Genomic DNA, 22,976 nt, shown 5'->3' on the forward strand with positions numbered 1-22,976 from the left:
TGTGGCAGCATTTTGTGACATTTAAAACAGGGTTTGAGGGTGAAAGATTTTGTCTCTACCACCATTGTTTTGTAGAAAATGAAAGAGATTAGTGAAAAAGAACTGAGGGGAAAGAGTGATGGTCACAATTCCACTGTAAGAAACATTACAGACCGACTGTCTTCAGTAATAGATGGAAAGGGATACAGAAAATTTGTATTTGCTGGGAAGGAGAGTGGAATTGTTTTCTCTGCCGAAACGGTGTACACAAGGCCCTCTCTGATTCAGGTTCACTGAATATTCTGTTTTATTGCATGCGGTGGTGCCTTTGCCATAAATGCTAAAGATGGGAGATGACACTCTTGTGCTGAGTCAGGAGTAACCTGGGAAATGGGTTTGTATTAGAGCTGGATGAAGGTTTTAAAACATGCCTTTTTTTTTTTTTTTTCCCCCCTGAAGAATGTATTTCTGCGTGAAATATATCGCAAATTTGGATTAGTGAAGCCTTAAAAAAAAAGGCAGGGGGAGATATTTTCTCCAAATAGGAAATTTTAAGATTTATTTTATCCAGAAGAACATCTTGTTAAACAGTTTTCTTCACTTTTAAAAATTTTTAAACTTCTTGGGAAAAAGCTAGAAAGTGAAACAAAAAAAATTATTTGCTGAAATATTTTACAAAATTGTTCTTTTCACTTAAATTACTACTTTTTTTGATAAATGATAGTAGTTTCTTCTGATATCAGAATTTTGTAGTGCAGGTCAAGCCTGAGACAGCACACTGGATCCTGTGTTCTTTGGTTGTGAGATGGAATGAGCTAAGGCTCTTCGTGGTTCGCTTACCCCAAAAGGAGCAGCAGCTCTTAAAAGACTCAATATGCTCGACAGGTGTCTCAGGAGCACAGCACAGGCCACTACCTGCATTTGCGTAATCACTACAAAATAAATTTTATTAAGAATCATGCGTGCCTGTTGCCAGTTATTAGATGGAACTTTTTCAACCACAAAACTTCTAAAAACTTGCAGCAGAACGGGCTCTCCTCATTTTTCGTTGCATTTAATCTCCTCTCAGTGAAAACGGAAGAATTGGTAATAGTGACAGCTGAGGAAAAGCTCGGCTGGCCAAAATAAATAGTGTTTTAGATTGATTTTAAGAAATTGACTTCAGTGTGAAGTCTTTTAAGAACTTGAGTGAAGTCCTTTAAGAAAAGAAGATTTCTGTTTCTAGAACTGAGTTAAGGAGACAAAAAATTAGTGTTTTGGGAAAGATTAAGATTTTCTTTACAAAACCTTAGATTTTACTTCAGCTGTCCTGATGATGGATTTGATTAAAAAGTATACCATATATTTATACTGAAAGTATCTTGTATGAAAGATAAAATAATTTCCTGAAACACCCTCTTTGATTTGGGTTTGCTTACCTGTAAGAATGGTTTCAATTTTAATTTATTCTAATACCTAAGCCTTCAGTAGCTCACTGAAGTAAGGGGAGTTCACCTCAATTTATTTCTGTGTATGTGAGAATTTGGTCTTCTGTTTCTCTATTCTGTATTTATAACTTTCATTATAAGACTATCATATATTAAGATTCTTTAATATCTTATAATTGCAAATATGTGGTGGAATGGGAACAAAAAGCAGTATGTGTGATGTGGCCAGAAAAGGCAAGGCGTATGACAGCCCTAGGTGGTGATGTACTGAAAGAGAGAGAAGAGAATATCAGTTAAAAAACATTCCTGTAAAATATGTATAAATGTTGAAGACAACTGTGACTCAAAGAAAAGTTTTATAGCAGATGTAACTTGTATTAGCTTCAGTAACTATGTTTTCTGAATGCAAACTAGTGAAGGACTTTCTTTTCTGTGTCATTTTTTCCTGAGTATATTTAGAACTGATAGAGAATTATTTCAGATATTGTAATGAAACATCATATACGAGGGCATCTGATTTTAGTACTAGTTTTCTTAAAATCTTTTTTATTATCATTTACGCCTCCACACAATTCTGGTAGCTGATTTGATAATTTCAGTGATAAATATTAAGATGATTCTATACTTAGGCAATATTATGAACATATCTATTTCGTTTAAATTGGCTAGCTCAAGGAGTCAGTTTCATGATGTTTGTTTCTCTGAGGGGTTAGATATATTTCCCAATTTTTTGTGTTAAATAGTTTCTCTTCAATATTTATGAGATGATAACAACGCAAAACATTTTCATTAAAATGGAGATATATATGCATTCAATAAGACTGGATAAAGGTCAAGAGAAAAGTGAACTATGAAGAGAACAATCAAATAATAATAACATGACACAGGGTCTTAAGATAGAGAGGAATATTTATTTTCTGAAATGGTAAATTAAAACTGACATATGAAGACATATTTCTGTGTAGAGATGTAGGCATGCTTCACATGATTTTCTCTGAATGTTGTCCATACCTAAATTAAATTTCACCAAGATTAAACTTGTTTAGCTCATATCGATTGAGTTAGAAATTATTATGGAAATTGAGCATCTCAATTCTGTATGAAGTGCCTGCAAATGCAATCAACAGTCGTTAAAGGATTCAAGTTTCAGCAACTTATTTTAACATTTATAACATGGTGCTGGAAACTTGCAATTGTGTATTAATAAATATCCATAGCCAATGTTTTTTACATGAATAAGATTTTGTAGCAGTGTCTGTAATTTTATAGTCAATAGGATGCCAAAGTTTTCATCCTGTGGTTCCCTCTAGGCAATACTCATCAATAATCTGCTAAAATATGTAACTGTTTATTAGGTTTTTTAAATTAGAAATACGTTCTCAGTGGAACCAGAAAAAAAGTCATGCAGCAAATTGGTGGAAATGACCTTTCGGTGAAGATGACAAATGACATCTTAAACCTCAGAGCTACAAACGAACCTGATAACAGTGCTGACTGACATGCATAGGAAAAAAGCCAATCTGTAGTAACCTTCAAGAGTGCTGAGAACCTGCAGTTACCATTGATTTCTTAGAGCACTAAGGCTCTGTATTACTCGTGCTTTCAGCTCCCAGTGTATTCGGAGCTTTACTTCTTGGTCTACCTGTTTAGAAAAACAGCTGCTTTTAAAATTATTGGAACTGTCACAGGCTGGATATTTTTTTTAATAGCTTTAACAGTTATGAAGCATGATGTAGGGTTCTAGAAATGCTTAGGAACTTTACAGTCTCATAGAAATTCCATACCTCAGGCTTTGGAGAAGGAAGCAGTCTGGGGGTATTTACTGATGTCCTGCAATAAACATTGTACCAACTGTGTCCACAGCTGCTGTCTACGTTGTGACCACACTTGACCACGTTGTACTCACATGATGCTGTTGTGACCAATTATGTCACAATAGAAGGGCATGAAGTACCACAAAAAAAATTCAAAATTGTGTTCAAAATTCATACCTGCAAAAAATAGATGCTGTTGAAAATAAAGTTGTAAATCTTGATTAGGAAGAGCAGACAAGAAAGGAATTGTTCCCTTGTAATTTAAGGGGGTGCCTTATCCAAGGTCACAGTTGTAGGAGAGAGACCCTTAAAGGCCTCTGGATAACTATTACAGAATCACAGAATCGTTTTGGTTGGAAAGGACCTTTAAGAACATAGAGTCCAACCATTAGAGGAAAAAAGGACCTCTTTGTTCTGAAAATTATGATAGACATCCAGCTGGTAAGAGTCAGTGGATGAGATCTTTAGTAGGCAACCAGAGGTACAGTACTAAAGTCATAATAGGGATTTCAGGTGATTTTATGCTTCCTGCAGCCAGATTGTCAATGGAGATTGCTACTGGAACGTGCTGGTGACAAGTTCTGTGACTGACTGCACAAAAGGCAACCAGGAGAGAGGTTATTCTAGAGGGGATTTGGGCCAGGATGGAGAAACTGATAGTTAATGGCAGGCTAGAGGGAATCTTTGAGAGTGAATAGGAAATGCAATCTTGGGAAGATGCATAAGAGAACCTTTCTTTGCATGATTCCTCACTGTAGAAGTCAACCTCAGCCAGGTGATTGTTATAATAGTTTGCCAATAGTCAGAAAAAGTTGTCAGTCTCAAAGAGGGAAGAAACCAATTAAAGAATATTCAGGTAAGTTAGGTGTGGTGGGTTTTTTCAGTTAACTGTTGCTAGTTAGCTCCATTCCAAGGTATTTAAAGATTAACCTGATCATATTTTGGAGCCGTTAGTGTCTGTCTCTGTTACTTTGTGGAGAATGAGTAGAGGTGCAGGAGAGCTGGAGTAGAGTAGACATCATGCCGGTTTTCAAAGAAGAGGGAGAGAGAAGTGTTGGTTATATAGGCTAAAGGGATGTGCTGTCATCAGTTTCAGTCCTGGGAAAATACTGGAACAAGTAAATACACACTGCATTTTTAACACCTGAAAGTACAAGAGGAACAGCCATCAGCCCAGGTTTGTCAAAAAGATAAGTCTTTTACTTCTACAGTGGCCTCGCGGACAAGGAAAAGCCTCGAATGTTATATTTTCCTTTTCATAAGACTTTGACACTTTCACACAAGACATGCTTTTAAGCAAGCTGGGAAATATGGTAAACATGCAACTACGACGGGCTGGGTGGAAAACTAGAAACAGTGTTTAGGAAGTAGCTCTCTATCAAAATGAGAAGATTTATTAAAAGGAATTCTGCAGGGATTTGTGGTGACTCAGTGTTTTTAGTATTTTCATTAATGATCTGAATGATGGAATAGAGTGTATACTTATTAAATTTGCAACAATACCAAGCTGGGAAGGACTGCAAGTACACTGCAGGACAGGATTAGAATTCAAAATAATCTTGATAAATTGTAGGTATCATCTGGAAAAATAAGATGCTATTCAAAAACATCAAATCAAGGTGTTTACACAGCAATAACAAACTGCACAAATACGGCATGGAAAATAACTGGTTAGAGACCAGTTCCATAAACAAGATTATAATGGATTAGAAGTTGTATATGAATTTACATTGGTGTCTTCTGTAAGAAAAAAACCCAACATACACATATGGTGGGGGTGGGGGGTGGTCTGCACCACCACAACACACAAGGAAAAGCAGGGACTAGCAGATCGTTCCAATGGTAAGATGTGTTGAATAGTTGGTTTATGTTGTGATCTCTTGATGAAGTTAAATTCATGACTTTTCGATACATGGAGGTAACTCTGATACAGCTTTGTACTCTAAAAATCAGGTCATATGTGAAAAACCATGGACTATACTTCCTCCTATGTAATTTTGCTTAGGGGGGTTATTTCTTTATTTGTTTTGCATAAAGCATACTAATTTGCTTGATTGAGTCAGGAGAGGGTATTGAAAGAGACCAAACCCATAACAGATCAGGACTTGTGCTGATTGCATACTAGGCTGCAGGAATGTAGTGAGGCTGATGTCATATACAAACTTTAGTTAATTTTTAAAGAAGTATCAAACACTGGTCTTTAGATCCTCTAGCAATGAAAATATTCTCTTGAAATGTATTCTTTATGTGTGAGGTAAATTGTGTTCTAGCTCTTTGAGTCCACAGGGCTTTGAATCTTTCTTCTCTGGGATTTTGCAAAAGCCACCCTCTCCTCTGTCCTATTCACCTCCTTGGTGTTACTTGGAAAGTTTTGTGTAAGCTTCGCATTCCAATTTCAATTTGCAGTTATCCTTCTCCAGATCTCCTAGGCTCATCCGTAGATTTCTGGATGATAATATGCTTTATAAAGACACTGCTATACTGTCAAGCCTTTTAATACATTTTAAATGGTTTAGCTCTGTTAATTCCGACACAGAGTTCTTTAAGTGCACGTACAGGTATGAATCTTTGATGATAGTGACTTTCTGAACTTTCTGGTTTTCAGTCCTCACTGCCTGTTCTTTGCTGAAATTGTAAAGTTCAGGCTTCTGTGAACAAAGTGGTAAAAATCAAAAGGAAATACTGTCCTGGTTTTGTGGGGATAAAATTTATAGAGTCACTTTCCTGCTACATTTTGTTTCAGTGTGTGGCCAGCTGTGGGATGGTGATCAGGGCCATTAGCAGTGAAAGCCAGGGCAGCTGCCCCAGGCTGCCCACAGGTGTATTCTGTAACATTAACATCACCTTCACTATAAATGGGAAAGCTGCTGGGGATGGGGGCTCTTTGCTCTCTTCTCCCCTCCATCTTTCACTGCCTTCTCAACAATTGCTGTCCCTGGAGCAACTTGCCACCACGCTGTGGGCTAAGTATGATTTTGTGTGTTTTGTGTTAGCATTGATATTGGTTTTCTTATTTTATTAAATCTGTTTAAATTTCAACCCATGAGTCTCCTTCCTTTTCCCAATTCCCTTTCTTGGTTGGGGAAGGGACACTGGGTGATAGAACAACTGGTTATTGTTTAGCCCTGGGTGCAGGCTAAACAGAGACAAATACGCAGAAAATAACAGTACTTGGATTCACCCACTTCACCCATAATTTGTAGCTCCTTCATTTTAGCATCATCTTCAGAAACCTCATTGGCTTTTTGTTGACAATACATCTGTTCATCTTCTTGGTACAGAAGTTGCTCCTAATGTTTTGGTATGCTAATAGTGCGCAGTTCAACACTCCTACTCCTTGTTTCTCATCATTTATATTAATGCAATGAACAGAAATTACTTTTTCCAATTTGTACTGATACAGTACGCTGACTATATAATTTCTTCCTGGGGCACCCTTTGTTCCTGAAGCTGAACAGCACCTTGAGGATTCTTTAATTCTCTTCAGATTAATCTAATTGACCTTAAATTCTTCTGGAGTGTTGTATTGCAAGAGTTTCCAGTTGCTCACCCCGCACTTGCTCTCATATACCAAATTTCCTTCATATTTCTCTTCTTTTAAGGCCTGAAGGTAGAAAGCAATCTCTGTGGTGTTTATGGATGGAACAGTTTTTTAAAATCTAAATTTTGAATTTTTGAGTTGGTTTAGACAGCAAGGGATTAGCATGGAACATGTTTTTGTCTCTTAACAGCCATATACCATGTTTAGTATTTAAATCACTAGAAATTTGTAAAGATGAACTGTTTAGTTTGTGGGACCCTGTCTGTGAGTTCAGGGGGTAGCAGATGAAGGGATGTGGTGGCACTGACTCGGTTTAGGTTTGCACTTAAGCTGTTCCCAGTTCCTTGTTTGGATCACTAGACAATCCTTCTTTAGTGCACACACAAGTTTGTGTTTGTGTACGAGTATCATCATATCCCATGAAACGTAGACACTGCTTATGAACTGATGCTTCTGCAGAAATGATAAGGACCTTTATTTGTAAAGTGTTCTTAGCACAGAAGTATAGGCAATGCAGGAAATTGTAGATGTTTGCACTTTGAGAACATTTGCATTTACTGGAGAAGATGATGTTGCATTTAACTTACTAGAATTAAATTTATATGTAGTTACTGCTGATGTAAGTTATGTATTCTGTTTGAGTTCTTTTGCTTCCTCCTTAACAGGCTTATTGGTACTAAAACTGTGTGGTAAGGTTTATTTTGTTTAACCATTTCTATTTTGCTTAAAACTGTTGTCTCTTAAAAGAAATCTGGTACTAGCAGGAAATGGGAGATTTGGTCTTTTTTTTTCTTAAATAAAAAAAGGCAAAGACAAGCTGAACTGTAGCATTAGAACACAAGAGAAAAATGAATACTTGGAAGATGAGTATGCTCAGAAGGAAGAGGAAGGACAGAGGAAATAGAGTAACAGTTGTAAGATGATCCTTGTAGTTTCATTCGTAAGATGATCCTTGTAGTTTCATTCAACTATTTTCTTTTCTCTTCTTTTTTTCCAAATACCCTCTACCAGTGCAAAAGAAAATAACTATGCTGTTTACGTATCTGTGCAAAATCTTTTTCTAGTGAATGTGTGCTGTACATGCAGTGATTAATTAGGCCCTGTAAGATGTCATTAAAGAACACAACCCAGGAATTTCTATAATATACTGATAGACCAGCATTGGTTAGTTTTACTTTTTGGATGAAGGACATTATGTTTTTTCCTAATCTCTCTAGGGGTTTATAGTTCTGTTTGTTTGTTAAATTGTAATAGGCAGCAATGGCCTTCAATTATAAAATCGCATTTTAAAACTAGGGAGAACTATCCCTGTAAGAAGTACTATGGTATGATCTTCTTTTGGTGAGAAAGAAAATCTGTAAAACTTTGTTTCTGGGTCTGACTTTTATGTCAGGCAACTTTCACCACTGATTATACTTCTGTTCCCTTTCACAACTCAAGGCCTTTTCCATAATGGTGACCATTTATCTAGACAAAATGACCCTCTAGTGCCCATTAGCACTGCTTATGAAATGGCAGCTAGGATGTGATGTGTTACCTGCCTCCTGTGTAGAAGTCCCAGTGGCCTCTGAATGAAAGTACTAATCTTATTTGAAAGTGTATAGCTGGCTTCTGCAAGTAGACTGTTGTTTGGACGTGGAGATTCAGCTGCTTCTATTGGCAAACACTGATGAGGTTAAAGGGGTTTCAACAGTCTTATAGGGAGACATATTTATTCATTATTTAAAAATAGCAAAGAAAATCAACAAGTAATAATCTCCTTCCCATTCTCCAGTTTATTCCAAATACATGTTAAAGATATCACTGAAAACACACTGAGACAGATACAGAAACTGATTTGATTTTTGTGTATTTCAAGTTCTTGTATTCTTCAGTACCTTTGTCTGAGCAGATTTAACTCCTTTTTAGTCATTTTTTTAAGAATTTAAGGCCACCACTTTATATTAAATATAGCAGAAATATTTACAGTGTGCTTTGCTTTGTTTTGCTTTACCCTTTTAGCAGACAGATGATGCAGCACAGACCGATGGCCAGCAACAGACACAATCTTCTGAAAACACAGAAAACAAATCACAGCCGAAACGGCTTCACGTCTCAAATATACCATTCAGATTCCGGGATCCAGATCTTAGACAAATGTTTGGTGTAAGTAATCATACTTTGTTTATGCTTCTTTGTGTTTGCATTGCAATAGGTATTTTATTTTATAGTCAACCGTGAGAACAGTATTTCTGATGTAGGCCGTTTAGCCATTTTCAGTAAAGACTCTCTTTTCATTTATTTGTAACCAAACACCCGATTTGCCAGTCACAATTGGGCAAAGAAATTCTACTGATTCTACTATATGTGATACAGATGAGTGTATTCTATGTATTGTGCTGTTTTGTATTACATTCAAAAAAGCTACCTACATTGGCTTAAAATATTGAATGCATATATATTCCTGCTGTACACATCTGGATGTATATGCCTGTATTTATTGATTTTGAAGAGCATGATCTAAAATAGTCAATACTTGACCTCACGAGCAAGGGACCCAAATCTATAGAAGTAAGACACGGGCTGAATTTAAGCAGGAAGTCCAGGAGTAGGAATCCTCACCCGTCCCCACAGGTATTGTAGGTCTGTAAGCTTCTAAAGCCTTTGCCAGTATTTTTCTATAAGCCTCTCACTTTTTGCTTCTGCCCAGGCCATTAGCTCCCTTCATGTGCATTGGCTGTGTTTCACACGTCTCATACGTGCCATCAATTCTAGGCTCATAACCCTGAGAGGTTAGACCTGGCTTCTTCTCCTTGCTCCAAGAACTCTTAGGTTTATTTTGAAATGTCACTAAATAAAATCTAGAAATAGTACTTGGTCAGCTATTAGAACCCAGCTTTTCCTTTTCCAGGTTAGCACTCTTGGATATTTGTGTTCCTCTTGCTTTCTTATTTCTGAGGTGCTAAGGCTTCATTCTCTTCTGCATCGCAGTTTGTTATACAGTGCAGCATCAAGTACTTCATGGCACTGTACTTCTCTCCATCTTTCGTGTTCAGTTCAGATTTTTAAGTTCTTCTAATGTCTTTGTATGTGAGCTAAGACATTGTGTTTTTCAGTATTTATTTGTATGAAGTGAAGGAAACAGTTGCTGGAAAAAGAAACCTGGTATAGTATCTGGAAATGAGAGTGACTGTTTTGCTGTATCTGACTTGCTACAAGTAGCCTCCCCTAAATGCAGCTTACAGCACATCGGCAAAATAGCAGAAGGCATAATAATTAACCCTCTAGGGGGAAATATGCAAATTTATTTAAGTTAAACAAATCACTTAAAATAGATATATTTTCTTTGAAAGTACATTAAATGAAGGGAATTTTTTTTTTGAGGGATTGTAGTAATTTATAAGTGAATAAAAACTACATTTCTTGTCAGTATTTCTAAGTCTTAGGTCTCAAAAGACTAACACTGGAGAATGGATGGAGTTTTCCAGCTTTAGAATGACTTGGTAACAGTAAACTTTTAGCTTCTGAATTGACAGAAAAATTAAATTTCTGCAAGTGTGAGTTGAAATATCTGATACGAAATATGGTAACGCTGCATTGTGACCACGTTATGCACATAGCAGATGATCTTTTTACATGGACATAAATACAGCAGAGGATTGTTTAAAGATTAAATCAATGTCTGCTTATACGCTAAAGTTGCAGTTAAAACATTAAATAGATGGTGAATGCAAGAACGTAAAATAAGCCAAGGGATAACAAATGATGGTTGATTTTCATAACCAAGTTGAAACACTTTAATAAGCTAGAGAAGGAATACTGTCCTTTCTGGCCTGTAATTGTTTATTATATATTAAAATACTAAAGTATAGGCTAATTTCTGCAGTTCCTTGGACTATTGTTAGGTTACTCTTCATTTGCCTGCCTCTAATTTCTGACACAATAGGTTGTGTCACTTATCAATGTTAAGACTGTACTGCGTGTTAATGACATACGAAATAAGAGAAATGACCCACTGATGCGTTACAGTGTCACATCACAAAATGTGTCATAGCAGAAGGTGTTCTAACTAAACACTGCCCGAGTCAAACATTTATTCTCTTAGTAAGGCAAGTCCAATAGAGCCATTTTCTTTGGGATAGCAACTGTGGTCGAGTTTTGTATGTGTGAACAATGCCTAGATGATTGTGATTGCTATTCTAAGGTCAATAATAATAACAGTTACTATTAATATTATAATAAAAGTGCAATTCTGAGCAGGGAAAAATCCCCAATGAGTAAGATCTGTTCTAGTTTTTGAAATTATACTCCAGTAAGACTAGAATTGCTTAGGGACTAATAGTTATCCCTTTTCAGCAAGGGTGGAGAGAAATCCTCACTACTTGAGGCCAGTGACAAAACTCCCAGCTTGTTTAATCTTATTTCTGTAAAGCCAAAGTAACCAAACTCCTTTACCTGTCCCAGAAAGCAGCTACAAAAAAGTCTTCTGAAACAAAGGTTCTTCAGAGGGAAGGATGACCAGGGGGCAACAACATTCACGCAGCTGTTAATCCTGTCTTGTTAGTGATGTTGTTTACACTCCAAGCAAATTAACTGGTAGCATATTACATGTGAAAAAAACAGTGATGGCAGGTGGACTGGATGGATCACAAGGAAGTAGCCTACTCTGTGCAAAGACAGAATAAAAAAAAATAAATTTGGGATTTCACTGTGATCACGGTTTAATGATTATTTCCTCTTTGTCAGGTGGTTTCACTGAACTTAAAGTTCATAAATGCATATGTGGAATGATAGTGACAAGTGTAATGATATGTACGATTTAATTGTAGTATTGATCTGGCTCCTCTTCAGAATGTCTTTTGTGGTGCTTGACTATCTTTGATTTTGTATTCTTTAACTTTTTTTATGTGGTGCACCATTTTCTGCAACAAACTATTTGTACTGTATATGATAGAAGTGTCGAAGTTACCTTATTTTCATGTAACTTTTCTATTTCTTTGCAGCAATTTGGTAAAATCTTAGATGTTGAAATTATTTTTAATGAGCGAGGCTCAAAGGTAAGCAGTTTAATTCACTCATGGAATTTTTTAATTTGTTTAAAATATTTGTATGAGTAAAAGGAAACAACTGCACTGCTGTAAAAAATAATGTCTGAAATTCTGTGTTAGTGAAAATAATCTTCTGAGCTGTCATGCAGTTTCCTAAGCAGTATGAAAATCATTGGACTCATTTTATATCTTTTAAAGGGGGTAATTTTAGCTGCTCCAAACTGTCATCTGTTTTATGGGAACGTTGATTTCTGCTGTCTTTATTCTTCAGTGGTAATTATCTTGTTTATTTTACAAGATGAGTCCATACTTACAGATATTTGTAGACAGGTTTGTATTAGTACAGGTATTTTTTTCCCCTATTGAAATGAAAGATGATAATGATAACCAATAACTATCCTCTTTAGTAATTAGCTGAGAAAATATGTCATTGTTCTAGATTATCTAAGTGCAGATGTTTTCCTCTTTAGTTAAAGCTTCAGTACACCAACCCTTTGAAAACAATCTATTTTAACATTTATTTGATTAAAAGAGTTCTTATTGTATTGCAAACATTTAATTTTTTTGTGTAAATTACTTTGCCTTAAATGCATACTTCAATTTATTCAATGTTTAAAAAAGAAAGCAAGATAGAATGGCTGTGACTGCATTAGCATCATTAGCTGCTGCAAAACTGTAGCCCAATATGCTTCACCTATGATATCAGCTGCATTATAAGGGTTAATGTGTATGTCATATGCACGATATCTTTTTCCTTTTTCTCCCATATCAGACACCCTAGAATGTTTATCCACCAATGCTTCAGTCTTCCTGGAACTCTTATATATGATTTCGTATTAGTGATGGAATTCTTTTCCTGTTATAGACATACTCTAATCTGTCCTTTTTTTAAAGAATCAGATTTATCATAAATCTCTCTTAAATCAGATATTTTTTAATTCTGTTAATTTTTCCCTTAATGTTTGCATTTATATTCTAAATTTAATGCCATCACTTCTTTTTTTTTTTAGATAGAATAGCTGAAATTTCCTGGTTTATATTCCAAAATTATTCCGACATTCATTAATTAGTTCCCTTGCCTGCTAGCCCAAACCCAATTGGAACATTTACTGTTTTTTTTTCAGTAAACAAACAAAATGTATGGAATTTGGTGGCTTAGAATCTCCTTCTCTGTCTGAAATTTATTATCATTAAATTATGGCTGTTCAATAGTGTTTGCAAAAGATGTTGATTGTCCAGAACCTGCTTCTACTGGAAAGTATTATAAATATCAAGAGACATCCCATACCTGCCACCTTTGGTTGGTCTGTTGAAGATGGAGTGGAACTGAGTACATGTCATGGTGGTGGTAGTTTACGTATTTGTTTAGCCATTAAATCTTACATGTGTAGCCCCTTTAACCACTACGACTGCATCAGACTGCATAAGAATAAGGCTTTTTAAAACTACTTGAGGGATGGGGTGAGGAGATATTTCTGAATTGATTTTTTTTAACAGTGGTCTTGCCATAGTGAAAACATCCCAGTGCCTTGTGCTAAAACCAAGCTCCTAGAAAGGATTTCACAAGGAAGAGGTTTTTCTAGGTAGGCTTGTAATGTCACTACCTCTTAGACACTTTGTGTTAGAGACTCGAAGACCAATTCTTATTAAACACTTCTGTGCTGACCAGTGCTGTGTTGGTGCATCCAAGCTGGCTCGGAGTAAGCTGCTGAAGATGCTTAAAGCAGTTCTGTGATGCACCTCATCGCTTATGTATGCTGCTTCTTATCTTGTTTAGAGTTATTTCAGGTATAGCTACATAGTATTTTGATTTGCAGAAGCACCCTTAGATTCTCCCAATTAAATAAAAAGTTGAAAAATAGGATTAGGAATAAGAGGAACTTTTTTTTTTTAATCTGACCATTTCATGTCCATTCTGTAGGATTTAAGATGCACCAGATTAAAGTCCCATTCCTGGCAGTGCTTATCTATGTTTTCATAAAATCTCACTGAAACTGAAAGGACTACTAAGTGGTCTCAGACTGAGTACAGGTAAAGTTTGCAGGATCAAAATTTAAATTTGTTTCTAGCTGCAGTTTGACATAAAAGAATTGCTAGAAATTTCTTTGTTTCTGTTTTTGTTCATTTCTTTTTATTCCAGTAATTAATGTTGAAAAAGATTCTTGCAAAAACAACAGAAGTGAGCTTATTTTCATACCATAATAGTTAAGAAAAATGGAATTGCAGATTCAAAAAACATAACTCTGCAGCACCACCATAAAGTATAAAATAGTTTTGCAGAAGGGAGTCTCTCCTTAAAAGAATGCCTAAAACAAGACAAGTTTCATACTACACACTTCTGTTTGTTTGGGGACGTAATAATAACTAAGATGACTTTGCTAGAATTGTATGGCAACACTGATGACATTTGAAGCTCTTCTTTTTATAAGAATTGCAAGAATTTCAGTATTGTTCTGGTATAGATCCTTCTTACAACCTGTGTTAAAAAAATGCAGCTTATCTTAGCCAATTCTTGAAGCTGATGATTAAAGTAACATTAAAAACTTCTGGTAACTTACCTTTCTCTGCATTTACCACTCATCTTGGAAGGACAATCTGAAATATAGCTTCCATTACTGTGCATATTTCAACGCTACTCTGCTGTTTTAACACTGAAGCTCTCCGTGGAGCTTCGAATGGCTTTTGTCTCTGGCACAATTGCAAGGCTGCAAAGATACAGGAACATCAACAAGTACCATTTTTTTACAGTTGTAAATTAATGCTCTATAAAGCTATATACTACATATATACTTTCATAAATCTGTGTGTATATGTATTAATATATATCTAGTATATATTATAGTAACATGTATTTCTTTAAATAAGAAGAGCTCCAAAGCACCTCCCAAATTAAAACAGAACCTTCTCATGTACTAACTTGGCTATTATTAAATCATTTAACAGACTTGAAAAATAAAATGCAGAAGTTTACATTACTGGTTAATAAAATACATAGTCTGCTAAGCTAACGTAGCTGTTGAATCAGCTGCATGTAGAATTAATGTTAACGTGTTTGTGTAGATGTTTGAATGTGTGATGAATGAATCTATGTTCTGTGATGTTCTGTGACTGAGTTTCTGTGTCAGCTAGGTAAAATTAAAGATTTGCATAAAAATAAGAGCTTAACTTAAGTAGTGTTAATTATGAGAATAAGTACAACATAAGAAATTAAAAAATTACAATGAGTATTCTTTTCAGAATCTTTGAAGTTCCTATCTTGTCTTGGCTTGTGACTCCACTTCATATATTTTTCTAATTTTTTAATGTAATTTGGTTTTTATCTTTCCCTTCAGTCATTTGAAAAAAAATAACTGGTAGTGCTGTGAGCTAAGAAGACTGATTCAAAATTTTGACTAAACAACTCCCACCAAATGTTTGCAATTCTGAGAAGGGGCAGTTGTTCAGCAGGGAGGAGAGGGGAGAACAAACACAGTTGGGAGGATTTATGCTATTGCATGGAGCTAGGCTCGTTGGATCGGTGGTTTCAATGATGTCTGCTGCTCTGAAATTTTCTTAATGGCATCTTAAATTATGAGCTTTTTTTTTTACAGAGCTTTTACAAGCTGGGAGGGAGCAGTTGAAGAAGAAATAAAAGTTAAAGTTGAGGATGAGTTTAGGTGTAAGAAAAGCCTTTGCAGGCATCTAAAACATAGGGATTAGCACTGAAGAGGGGCATTTGCTTTCCCTTGAACACTCCTGATGCTTTGGGGAAAAAGAGTTACATCCTCAGTGTCTCGTGACAAGCGAGGTCGTGGCTTTGTGCTAAAATTGTGGAGGGTAGAGTGGAGAAAATGTGTGGAATCAGATGTTCTGAGAATGGCTTCAGCTAGAAGTGGACCTGCTGATAGAGCACTTCTGAGCTCAGGCTTCAGTGTGCCTTTAACAGAGAAAAACAAAAAAAAAGAGCAACAGACAATGTATTCAAGCTACTTTGAAGAGAATGGAACAGGAACCGCTACTGTGTAGAGATGTCACTTTCTGTGTTATAAATGGGCATAAATAAATGTTTTCTTTGAGTAAACTCCAATAACCCAAATAACTCTCATAATGATCCTGATAGTTTCTTAACTCTTTTTTTGTTGATTAATTTTGTAGTTCATATCCATTGTTTTTCTCACTGCTCAGTGTCAGTTTTGCCTTAGTTTCATATTTAGTCTCTTCTTTGTATAAAATGTATAAATAAATGTATAAATATCTTTACTTCCTTTTTTTTTCTTCTTTTTAAAATCAGTCACCATGTACATAATAGGTAGAACTGCAGAGAGTAAGTGGGTGAATACTGACCACAAAACTTAGCAAATGGACTGGACAATGAGGAGACATGATGCATGGCTTACTGGTGAGGAACAGAACAGAGAAAAGCTTTAACTCTGTAGTTCAAGTTAAAGTAACAGTAAAGAAAAAGGTCGTAGTAGGACTTCAAATATGTGCAGCAATGCCTGTTCTTTATAAAGCAGCCAGGTGTAACTTGCAAATGTTTCTTGTTATGAAACACCAAGGATATAGAAGCTTATTTGCTCAGATAAGTTTGGGAAAGCATGAAAAGGCATTGTAGTGCTAATGTAAGAATTACTTCAAAGGGTTGGTGTATGTTTCTAAAATGTTTTTCGATGTGTGATTTTTTTAAAAAAATATTTACCATTGTAAACAGTGTTTAATTTAACTTAGCACAATAAAAAGAATTTTAGTAGGATTGGAAATGTTTGTTCAGCCTAATATTATAAAGCAAAGCATTTGTCATAGGCAGAGTTTCATATTTGTTGAGTATTCTCCTGTCCCACTAACACGGGATTCTGGAGTTTTACCAGTTGCATGTTCTAATTATGGAAAGCCATATACATAAATAGTAAATGAACCAGTTTAAACTTATTCAAAACTTTTGCATTTTTATTCCTTTATCAGAATTTCTTTTTCTATTCACATCATGTGATTTTATTTGATCTGTTAATACAAGAAAGTTTACACTTTGTTCTAAAAGTACTTCTGTTTTGTTGGTGGTTTTCTTTTTTCTTTTATAAAAAAATAAGTAAAGGCTGTATAGTTTGACAAGTTTAAGTTACCCTAGTGTTGCATGGGGACAATGTTTCTTACGATCACGACAGCATGATTAACTAGGCAATGTTTTAGAGTATATTGACATTCAGTGTTGAATTTTGTGCACATGTTTTTTATTTTGTTGAGATATCTGCATGTCATTAAAATGTGGTTCATTTTCTTTTCTCATTAGTTCATTTTTTTCTATGTGAAGACACTGTAATTTATTTTAATTTCATTTTCTTATTGTTAGATTTATTTTCCTCTGTAGTGACATGTAGAAAGGTATTTTTGGTATCATTCTTTGACTTTCTCAGAGGGTATGATCTAACTGATGACAGAAAAAATTTGTTCACATTTGTCGCTTATTTATTGCACATCTCAATACAATTATAATTTTTCTAATTTGCATGTTACAGAAATGAAGCAAGGACAAGAAAATATTAAATTAAAGAGAGAGAACATAAGCAAACAAGTGGTCATTGACTGAAATAATAATGTGCATGTTGTTTTCCCCCCTTCTCCCTCCTGCATGCAGGGATTTGGTTTCGTAACTTTCGAAAATAGTGCTGATGCGGACAGGGCGAGGGAGAAATTACACGGCACCGTGGTAGAGGGCCGTAAAATCGAGGTGCATGTTCAAAATATTTTCCTTTTCATCTTTTTTATAAATGTCTGCTTCACTCTCATTTGTTGTTTCAGATGCATCATTGGTGTCTTCTGTGTGCTCCCCTTTCCCCTTCCCATTGTTTATATATATATTTATATATAAAGAGAGAGAATCTGGCCTTACTTGGGTTTTTTATTATTATTTCTTTTGTAATTATTATTATTATTATCATTATTGCTGAAAGGTGGATGACAGAATTGAAAAAACAATGAAAGCTTTAATATTTTGAAGTTATGATTTTGGATGTTTTGTAAATCAATGGGTGCAGTAGATTCCAAAAAACCAGCCAACAAAAAAAAAAGAAAAAAAAATTGAGAACAACAAAAAAAAAGTGTGACAGACAAACCAAAAACAAACAAAAGGTTGGTTTTTTTTTTTGTTTGTTTGGTTTTTTTTTTTTTTTGCTGCAGGGTTGATGCGGGATCCACAGTGGCTTTCAAAAAATTCAGATTGGGAAAGAAGCATCAAAAGACGTGCAAGAAAAAGAAACAAAGCCAGACTAAAGACCGACCAATTCTAACATTTAATCTGAAATGAAACCATCAGGCTACTTTGGCTGGATGGCCTGAGCCATTGGTATCTATTAAAAAAGCAACACAAATGCGTTCTAGTACCACTGGATCCCCTTCAATACTGCCTCAGTCATATTTGTTAGAATAAAAAAAATACCAATTGAAAATGCTGTCGTCTTTTGAGTAAGATGTTGCATATTTTGCCTTTTCATTTTCCCCCTTCGACGGTAGCGCTTAGGGCCCTCACCAAACTCTCAGTAACCATGGTAACTGTATACATACCCATGCTGGCGATGGTGCTGAATGGTAAGTGGAGAAGTCCATCTGCCGTTTCACGTATTTAGCGCTGATATACCACGTGAATTTTTTTGACTTGTTGTATTAAGTTTTCTTGATGCTACATTTTTTTCTATATTGGTACGCCTGTAATTGAGTGTACGTTTTAAGCAAGCCTGGGAGGCACTGATTGGATTGAGGATATGACTTCGTGCACATCTTACTCAGATTGTTAACTCCATATTGTGTTAAATAATGCACCCTCTTTTTATCCTTTTGTTAGCTGTGATTTTAAAGCTTGAATGATTTTGTTAATTCTTGCAATGAAAAAGGCTCTTGTTCCAAGTGTTGAATGCTAGATGTTGCTTTTCCAATGGTACTTCTCTTCTAAAGGGTTATGTTGCACACTGCTAAAATTCGTTTGTCCCTTTTTTTGACATTTTCTTTGTTTCCTTGTACCTTGTCTCTTTCCCTTCTACTCCACTGCATGTTCCTTCATATAATATTTTTTTCTGTTTTGAGTATTTATTGTATCAGTGTTACCATGGAATACAAGCATGCTCTTAAGTCTTAAATTATGCAGTACCTTTTAATTTGCTTTTAATGTCTTTTTATTAAAGTTTAAATGATATGATGTTGCTTTATTGAAATGATTTGTAAGTTAAAATGGTTATGAAAGTAAATGTAATTATAAATCGTATGATTTTGTTATGCACCTGTTGCCTTCTAGAAATTAAATTGCATTTTATTTTTACATGACTAATAGCAGTAATAATGCATGCATTTAATAGTAGCACGGACCCTCCCTGTAACCCTTTCTAATCCAGTGTTCTATGTGCTTAGGTAAATAATGCAACAGCACGTGTAATGACAAATAAAAAGACCGTCAACCCTTACACGAACGGTAAGTGCATGAGATCTCAGTGCTTTGTTTTAATGTTAGTGCATGCGAAACCTCGCTCTGCTGCTGAATGGGTGGACTCATCTCGTCATGGAGTGTCCTAGTCTACATCGCCTGCATCTCCTTGGGCTCAGGCTTTGTCCAGTGACCTAAAACATGGTATGGCTGGGCATAAACTCCGCCTGTGTAGAGTTCAGCCAATTTGCAGCCATGGGGGCATAGCAGGCATCATTTTGCCTGACTGGAATCTGAGTGTTTAACCGCAGTGGCTTTTGTATAGGAAAATATACCTGATAGGAAAGCATTGTTCTCTTCTAGCTTTGTGCAGTGTTAATGTTGCAATGAGTAAACTAATCGGAAGATTCACTTTTGCTTGGATCATGGAGGTAGGGAGACTAGTAAGAAGAATGTCTCTGTCAGGCCTGAGGTACTTTTTAGTACCAAGACACGCATCTAGCCAAATATAATTTTCTGTCTTCTTTCCACAATTTGTTAGAAGTAAAGGGCAAATGGTAATTGGGTGCTGCTTCCATTTTTTTTCCCCTGGAAAAATCTTAATTCCAAGCTATCTAAAAAAATTCATTTTAACGCTGACCTAAGTCAGTATAATGTTGTACATGAATGATAATAATCCATAGATATTTGAGGGGTTTGGAGGCAATACATTTTAAAAATGTTTTCTTTGGCAGCATTTGATCATGTGCTTGAGTTGTTTGCATTTGCTAGTTCAGAAAATTCTAACAAGTTCCTGACTCAACAACATCAAACAATAATACATCAATTAAAGTTAATTGCAATTACATTTTCCAGTTTTACTAGACTGTGTAGTTACAATTATTTGCTTTTCAATTTAATTTAGTTTTTCCCATCCAGTGAAAAGCAGCTGAAATCTGCATATAAAGGTTTCCATGGGCAGATTAGACTCTTTTCCATTTTGAAATATAATGGATCTGATTTTCTGTATCTGAGGTCTCATTAGTGAGGTTTTACTAAAACCCAGGGCAAACAGTAGCTTTATTTTTTAATGAGAGAGTCGTGATTCTTTCCTACCACAGTAAAAATAAAATACAGTGATGGTTTGCATTTGCCATGTGATAATTGAGCTAGTTAAACTGATCTGGAGAAGAAGAGTCTGAATTTCCTCATGCTTTCTCAGAAACTGTTTTCTTCCTTGTTTTGTATGTAAATGTGGAACTTGGTAAATGATGCAGATGGGAAATCTTCATTTTTACTGGCTTTAAAACGTCTCAGTGAATCTAGTGAGAGAGACACAAAACTTGACTGGATCACATAACAAGATTTTGTTGCAATAAGGAGCTAAATTAACTATATGCATATGATAATATGAACTTTGTCTGCTATTGTAATGATAAAAGGATAAAAGTAGTTTTGTTATAAGTTATGATGTAAATTTTGTATTCATATTATCCTAAGGCTACAAAACTGTTAATTAGCAAGTAACACGGTACATGTCAGCACATCCAGTGCTGAAGAAAAGGAATGCTGGAAATAGAGATGTGAGGTTTTTAGGAATCTGGTTTTAGAGGAGGTTCACCTCTGTGTCCCACACTGCAGGATTACTTAGGTCATACTTTATTGGTTATTAATATCCAGAACCAGAATGATGAAAATCTGCTGTTCAGTGTTTCCCCACTTGAAGTATTTTGTGTCTGTTGTTTTCCATCCTGTTCCATCTGGACTAGATCTCACTGAAAGCATGAAACATCCTGTCTAGTGCATAAAAATTAACATTTATGTTTGTGCATCCATATATCCAAGGTGTTGCATGCAGGATGTTCTTTTGCACACCTTTTGATAACTATCTACCAAGGCAAACTCTGGTTGTAGTTCATACATTTTTTTTTCCACTTTTTTTAATGTCTGTGATCCCCTAAACTAAACACTCAAGGAGAATCATGTTCTTCTTGCATAATCATTACAAGTGACACAGAATGAAGTGTAGACGTGCAAGGTGCTTCATTTAGTTTAATCAGTGCTTCTATTATCAGTCATCCTGACGTATGATTCTAGTTCTTTATCATTTTGTCAGGAATTAACCAGTGCTGTAGCTGATTATTAAAGATTATTGTTGTCTAAAACAACAGTCTCATCTTTTAAATAAAATATAAGGCTAGTTTTTCTGTGTTCTTCTACAAGCATATTAACACTTGCAAGATCCTTCTGATGCAGATAGCCAGAAACTTTTTGTTTGCACATGCCTGTCTCTTCAGAACCGCTTACTTTTTAATGTGTAGCTTTGTTTTTCAAGGAGTATGTGGTGACTGACGTGCTATAGGCAGGTATTCAAAATGTAGTTGGGTGACATGTTGTATTATATGAAAACATCAGGCACTAAGATTTGTTGTAATTTAAAAATAAGATACGCTCTGTTTTGTCTTTCATTCCTGAATACTGCCGGTTGTTTGATAACTGGGCTCATGTTGTAGGTATGATTGCAAAAGTCAGTAGACTTCAAAGCACAAAAACCTAGACTTTTTTAATATATGCAGCTTCATTCAAATAAGTGGTTTGATTTTGTGTCCTAGATGGTTTTTAAAGTAAGTATGCTTTCCAGTGACTTTTGATGATTCCTTAAATGAGCAGTTAATAAATACTCTGTTGCTAGGAGAGCTTTTTTTGTGCGAGTTTGTTATCAGACAGGATGATTTTGATGGCTGACCTCACATGCTTTGGAGGTAGAACTGCCTTTTCTTTGCAAATAAATTCAGTGTCAGGAGTTCTACTTGTTGGCAAAGCTATTTCAGAGACATTTTTAGATGTTCCAACCTATCCTGTTCACAGTTATACTTTTTTCTGATGCCTGTGTTACAATTCAGGATGCTCATCCAAGCATTGTAGGGAACAGAGAATTATGTGCAAGTAGATTCAAAGAACCACAGCGATGAATGAGGAACATGAAAGAGTGATCAGTAGAGGGCTACGTACGTTTTAATGTTTATACTTGTGGTGTCTTGAATTTGAGCCTTCTGTTGATCTAAACTTAGATTCAAATTCCCAGGTAGTGACTATTACCACAGTTGAATTCCCTCCCACTCCCCTTTCCTCCCCTCTGTTTGCAAGCAGGAGGAAAGCAAATGGTGTCACAGGGCTTCTTTCCCACAAAGCGTTCCTCCGGCCACGGGTGCCTGTCAGGCCTGTGAAGTGAAAATAATCCTCTCTGCATTGCTGTGCCCCACTTTCTACCAAAGCTTGTTACACTGTGCAGTATGATTATTTCTGTCCTGTTGGCATACTTAACCTGTATTTCTTTTGATGACTGTACGGGGTGGGGTTTTGGGGCAGGCAGAGGGGTTGTTTGTTTCCTTGTTCGGTTTTTAAGTTTTGAGCTTTTCTAGTTTCAACTTGAGGAGGAGATGAATATTATGACAGTAAGAAAAATGCACAAAATTACACCCACTGCAGAGAATTTGCCTCCTCCGGCTGCTGAAGTAGGGTTACTTGGCAGATGCTCGCTTGGGTACATCGACTCCTGTCACACTTGATTAACCCACACAGCTATGGGCCAGCACATTGCTAGCTGACAAGATAAAGTTAAATTTAATTACTGTTATTTTCATGACAACTGAAGTATTTCCTGTGTAAACTTCAAAAAGTTAGATGAGACAGCCATCACTGTGAGAGAGGTAAAGAACTGAAAGATGAGAGTGGCTTTCAGCTGTGAAGAACAATCTTCCTCTTCCAAGATTTTTTTTCTTCCTCTCAGACAAATTGTGGTGCTCTTAGTGTAACTTAGAA

At 35.7% G+C, this 22,976-nt stretch overlaps 1 protein-coding gene across 27 annotated transcripts in view; it reads left to right on the top strand.

Moving 5' to 3' along the window:
• RBFOX1 (RNA binding fox-1 homolog 1) overlaps positions 1 to 22,976 on the top strand; it is an 853,949-nt gene that overhangs the window by 746,535 nt on the left and 84,438 nt on the right. For 21 of the 27 annotated variants that reach the window (XM_068420323.1, XM_068420322.1, XM_068420328.1 and 18 more), the window contains 4 exons: positions 8,763 to 8,906; positions 11,744 to 11,797; positions 17,400 to 17,492; positions 19,163 to 19,223. In XM_068420323.1, the coding sequence (XP_068276424.1) occupies positions 8,763 to 8,906; positions 11,744 to 11,797; positions 17,400 to 17,492; positions 19,163 to 19,223 (352 nt within the window). The remainder of the gene's footprint in view (positions 1 to 8,762; positions 8,907 to 11,743; positions 11,798 to 17,399; positions 17,493 to 19,162; positions 19,224 to 22,976) is intronic. The other 6 variants (XM_068420338.1, XM_068420333.1, XM_068420351.1 and 3 more) reach the window with 1 other exon arrangement.

This window comes from Nyctibius grandis, chromosome 30, assembly GCF_013368605.1.
Source record: "Nyctibius grandis isolate bNycGra1 chromosome 30, bNycGra1.pri, whole genome shotgun sequence".
Classification (NCBI taxonomy): domain Eukaryota; kingdom Metazoa; phylum Chordata; class Aves; order Nyctibiiformes; family Nyctibiidae; genus Nyctibius; species Nyctibius grandis.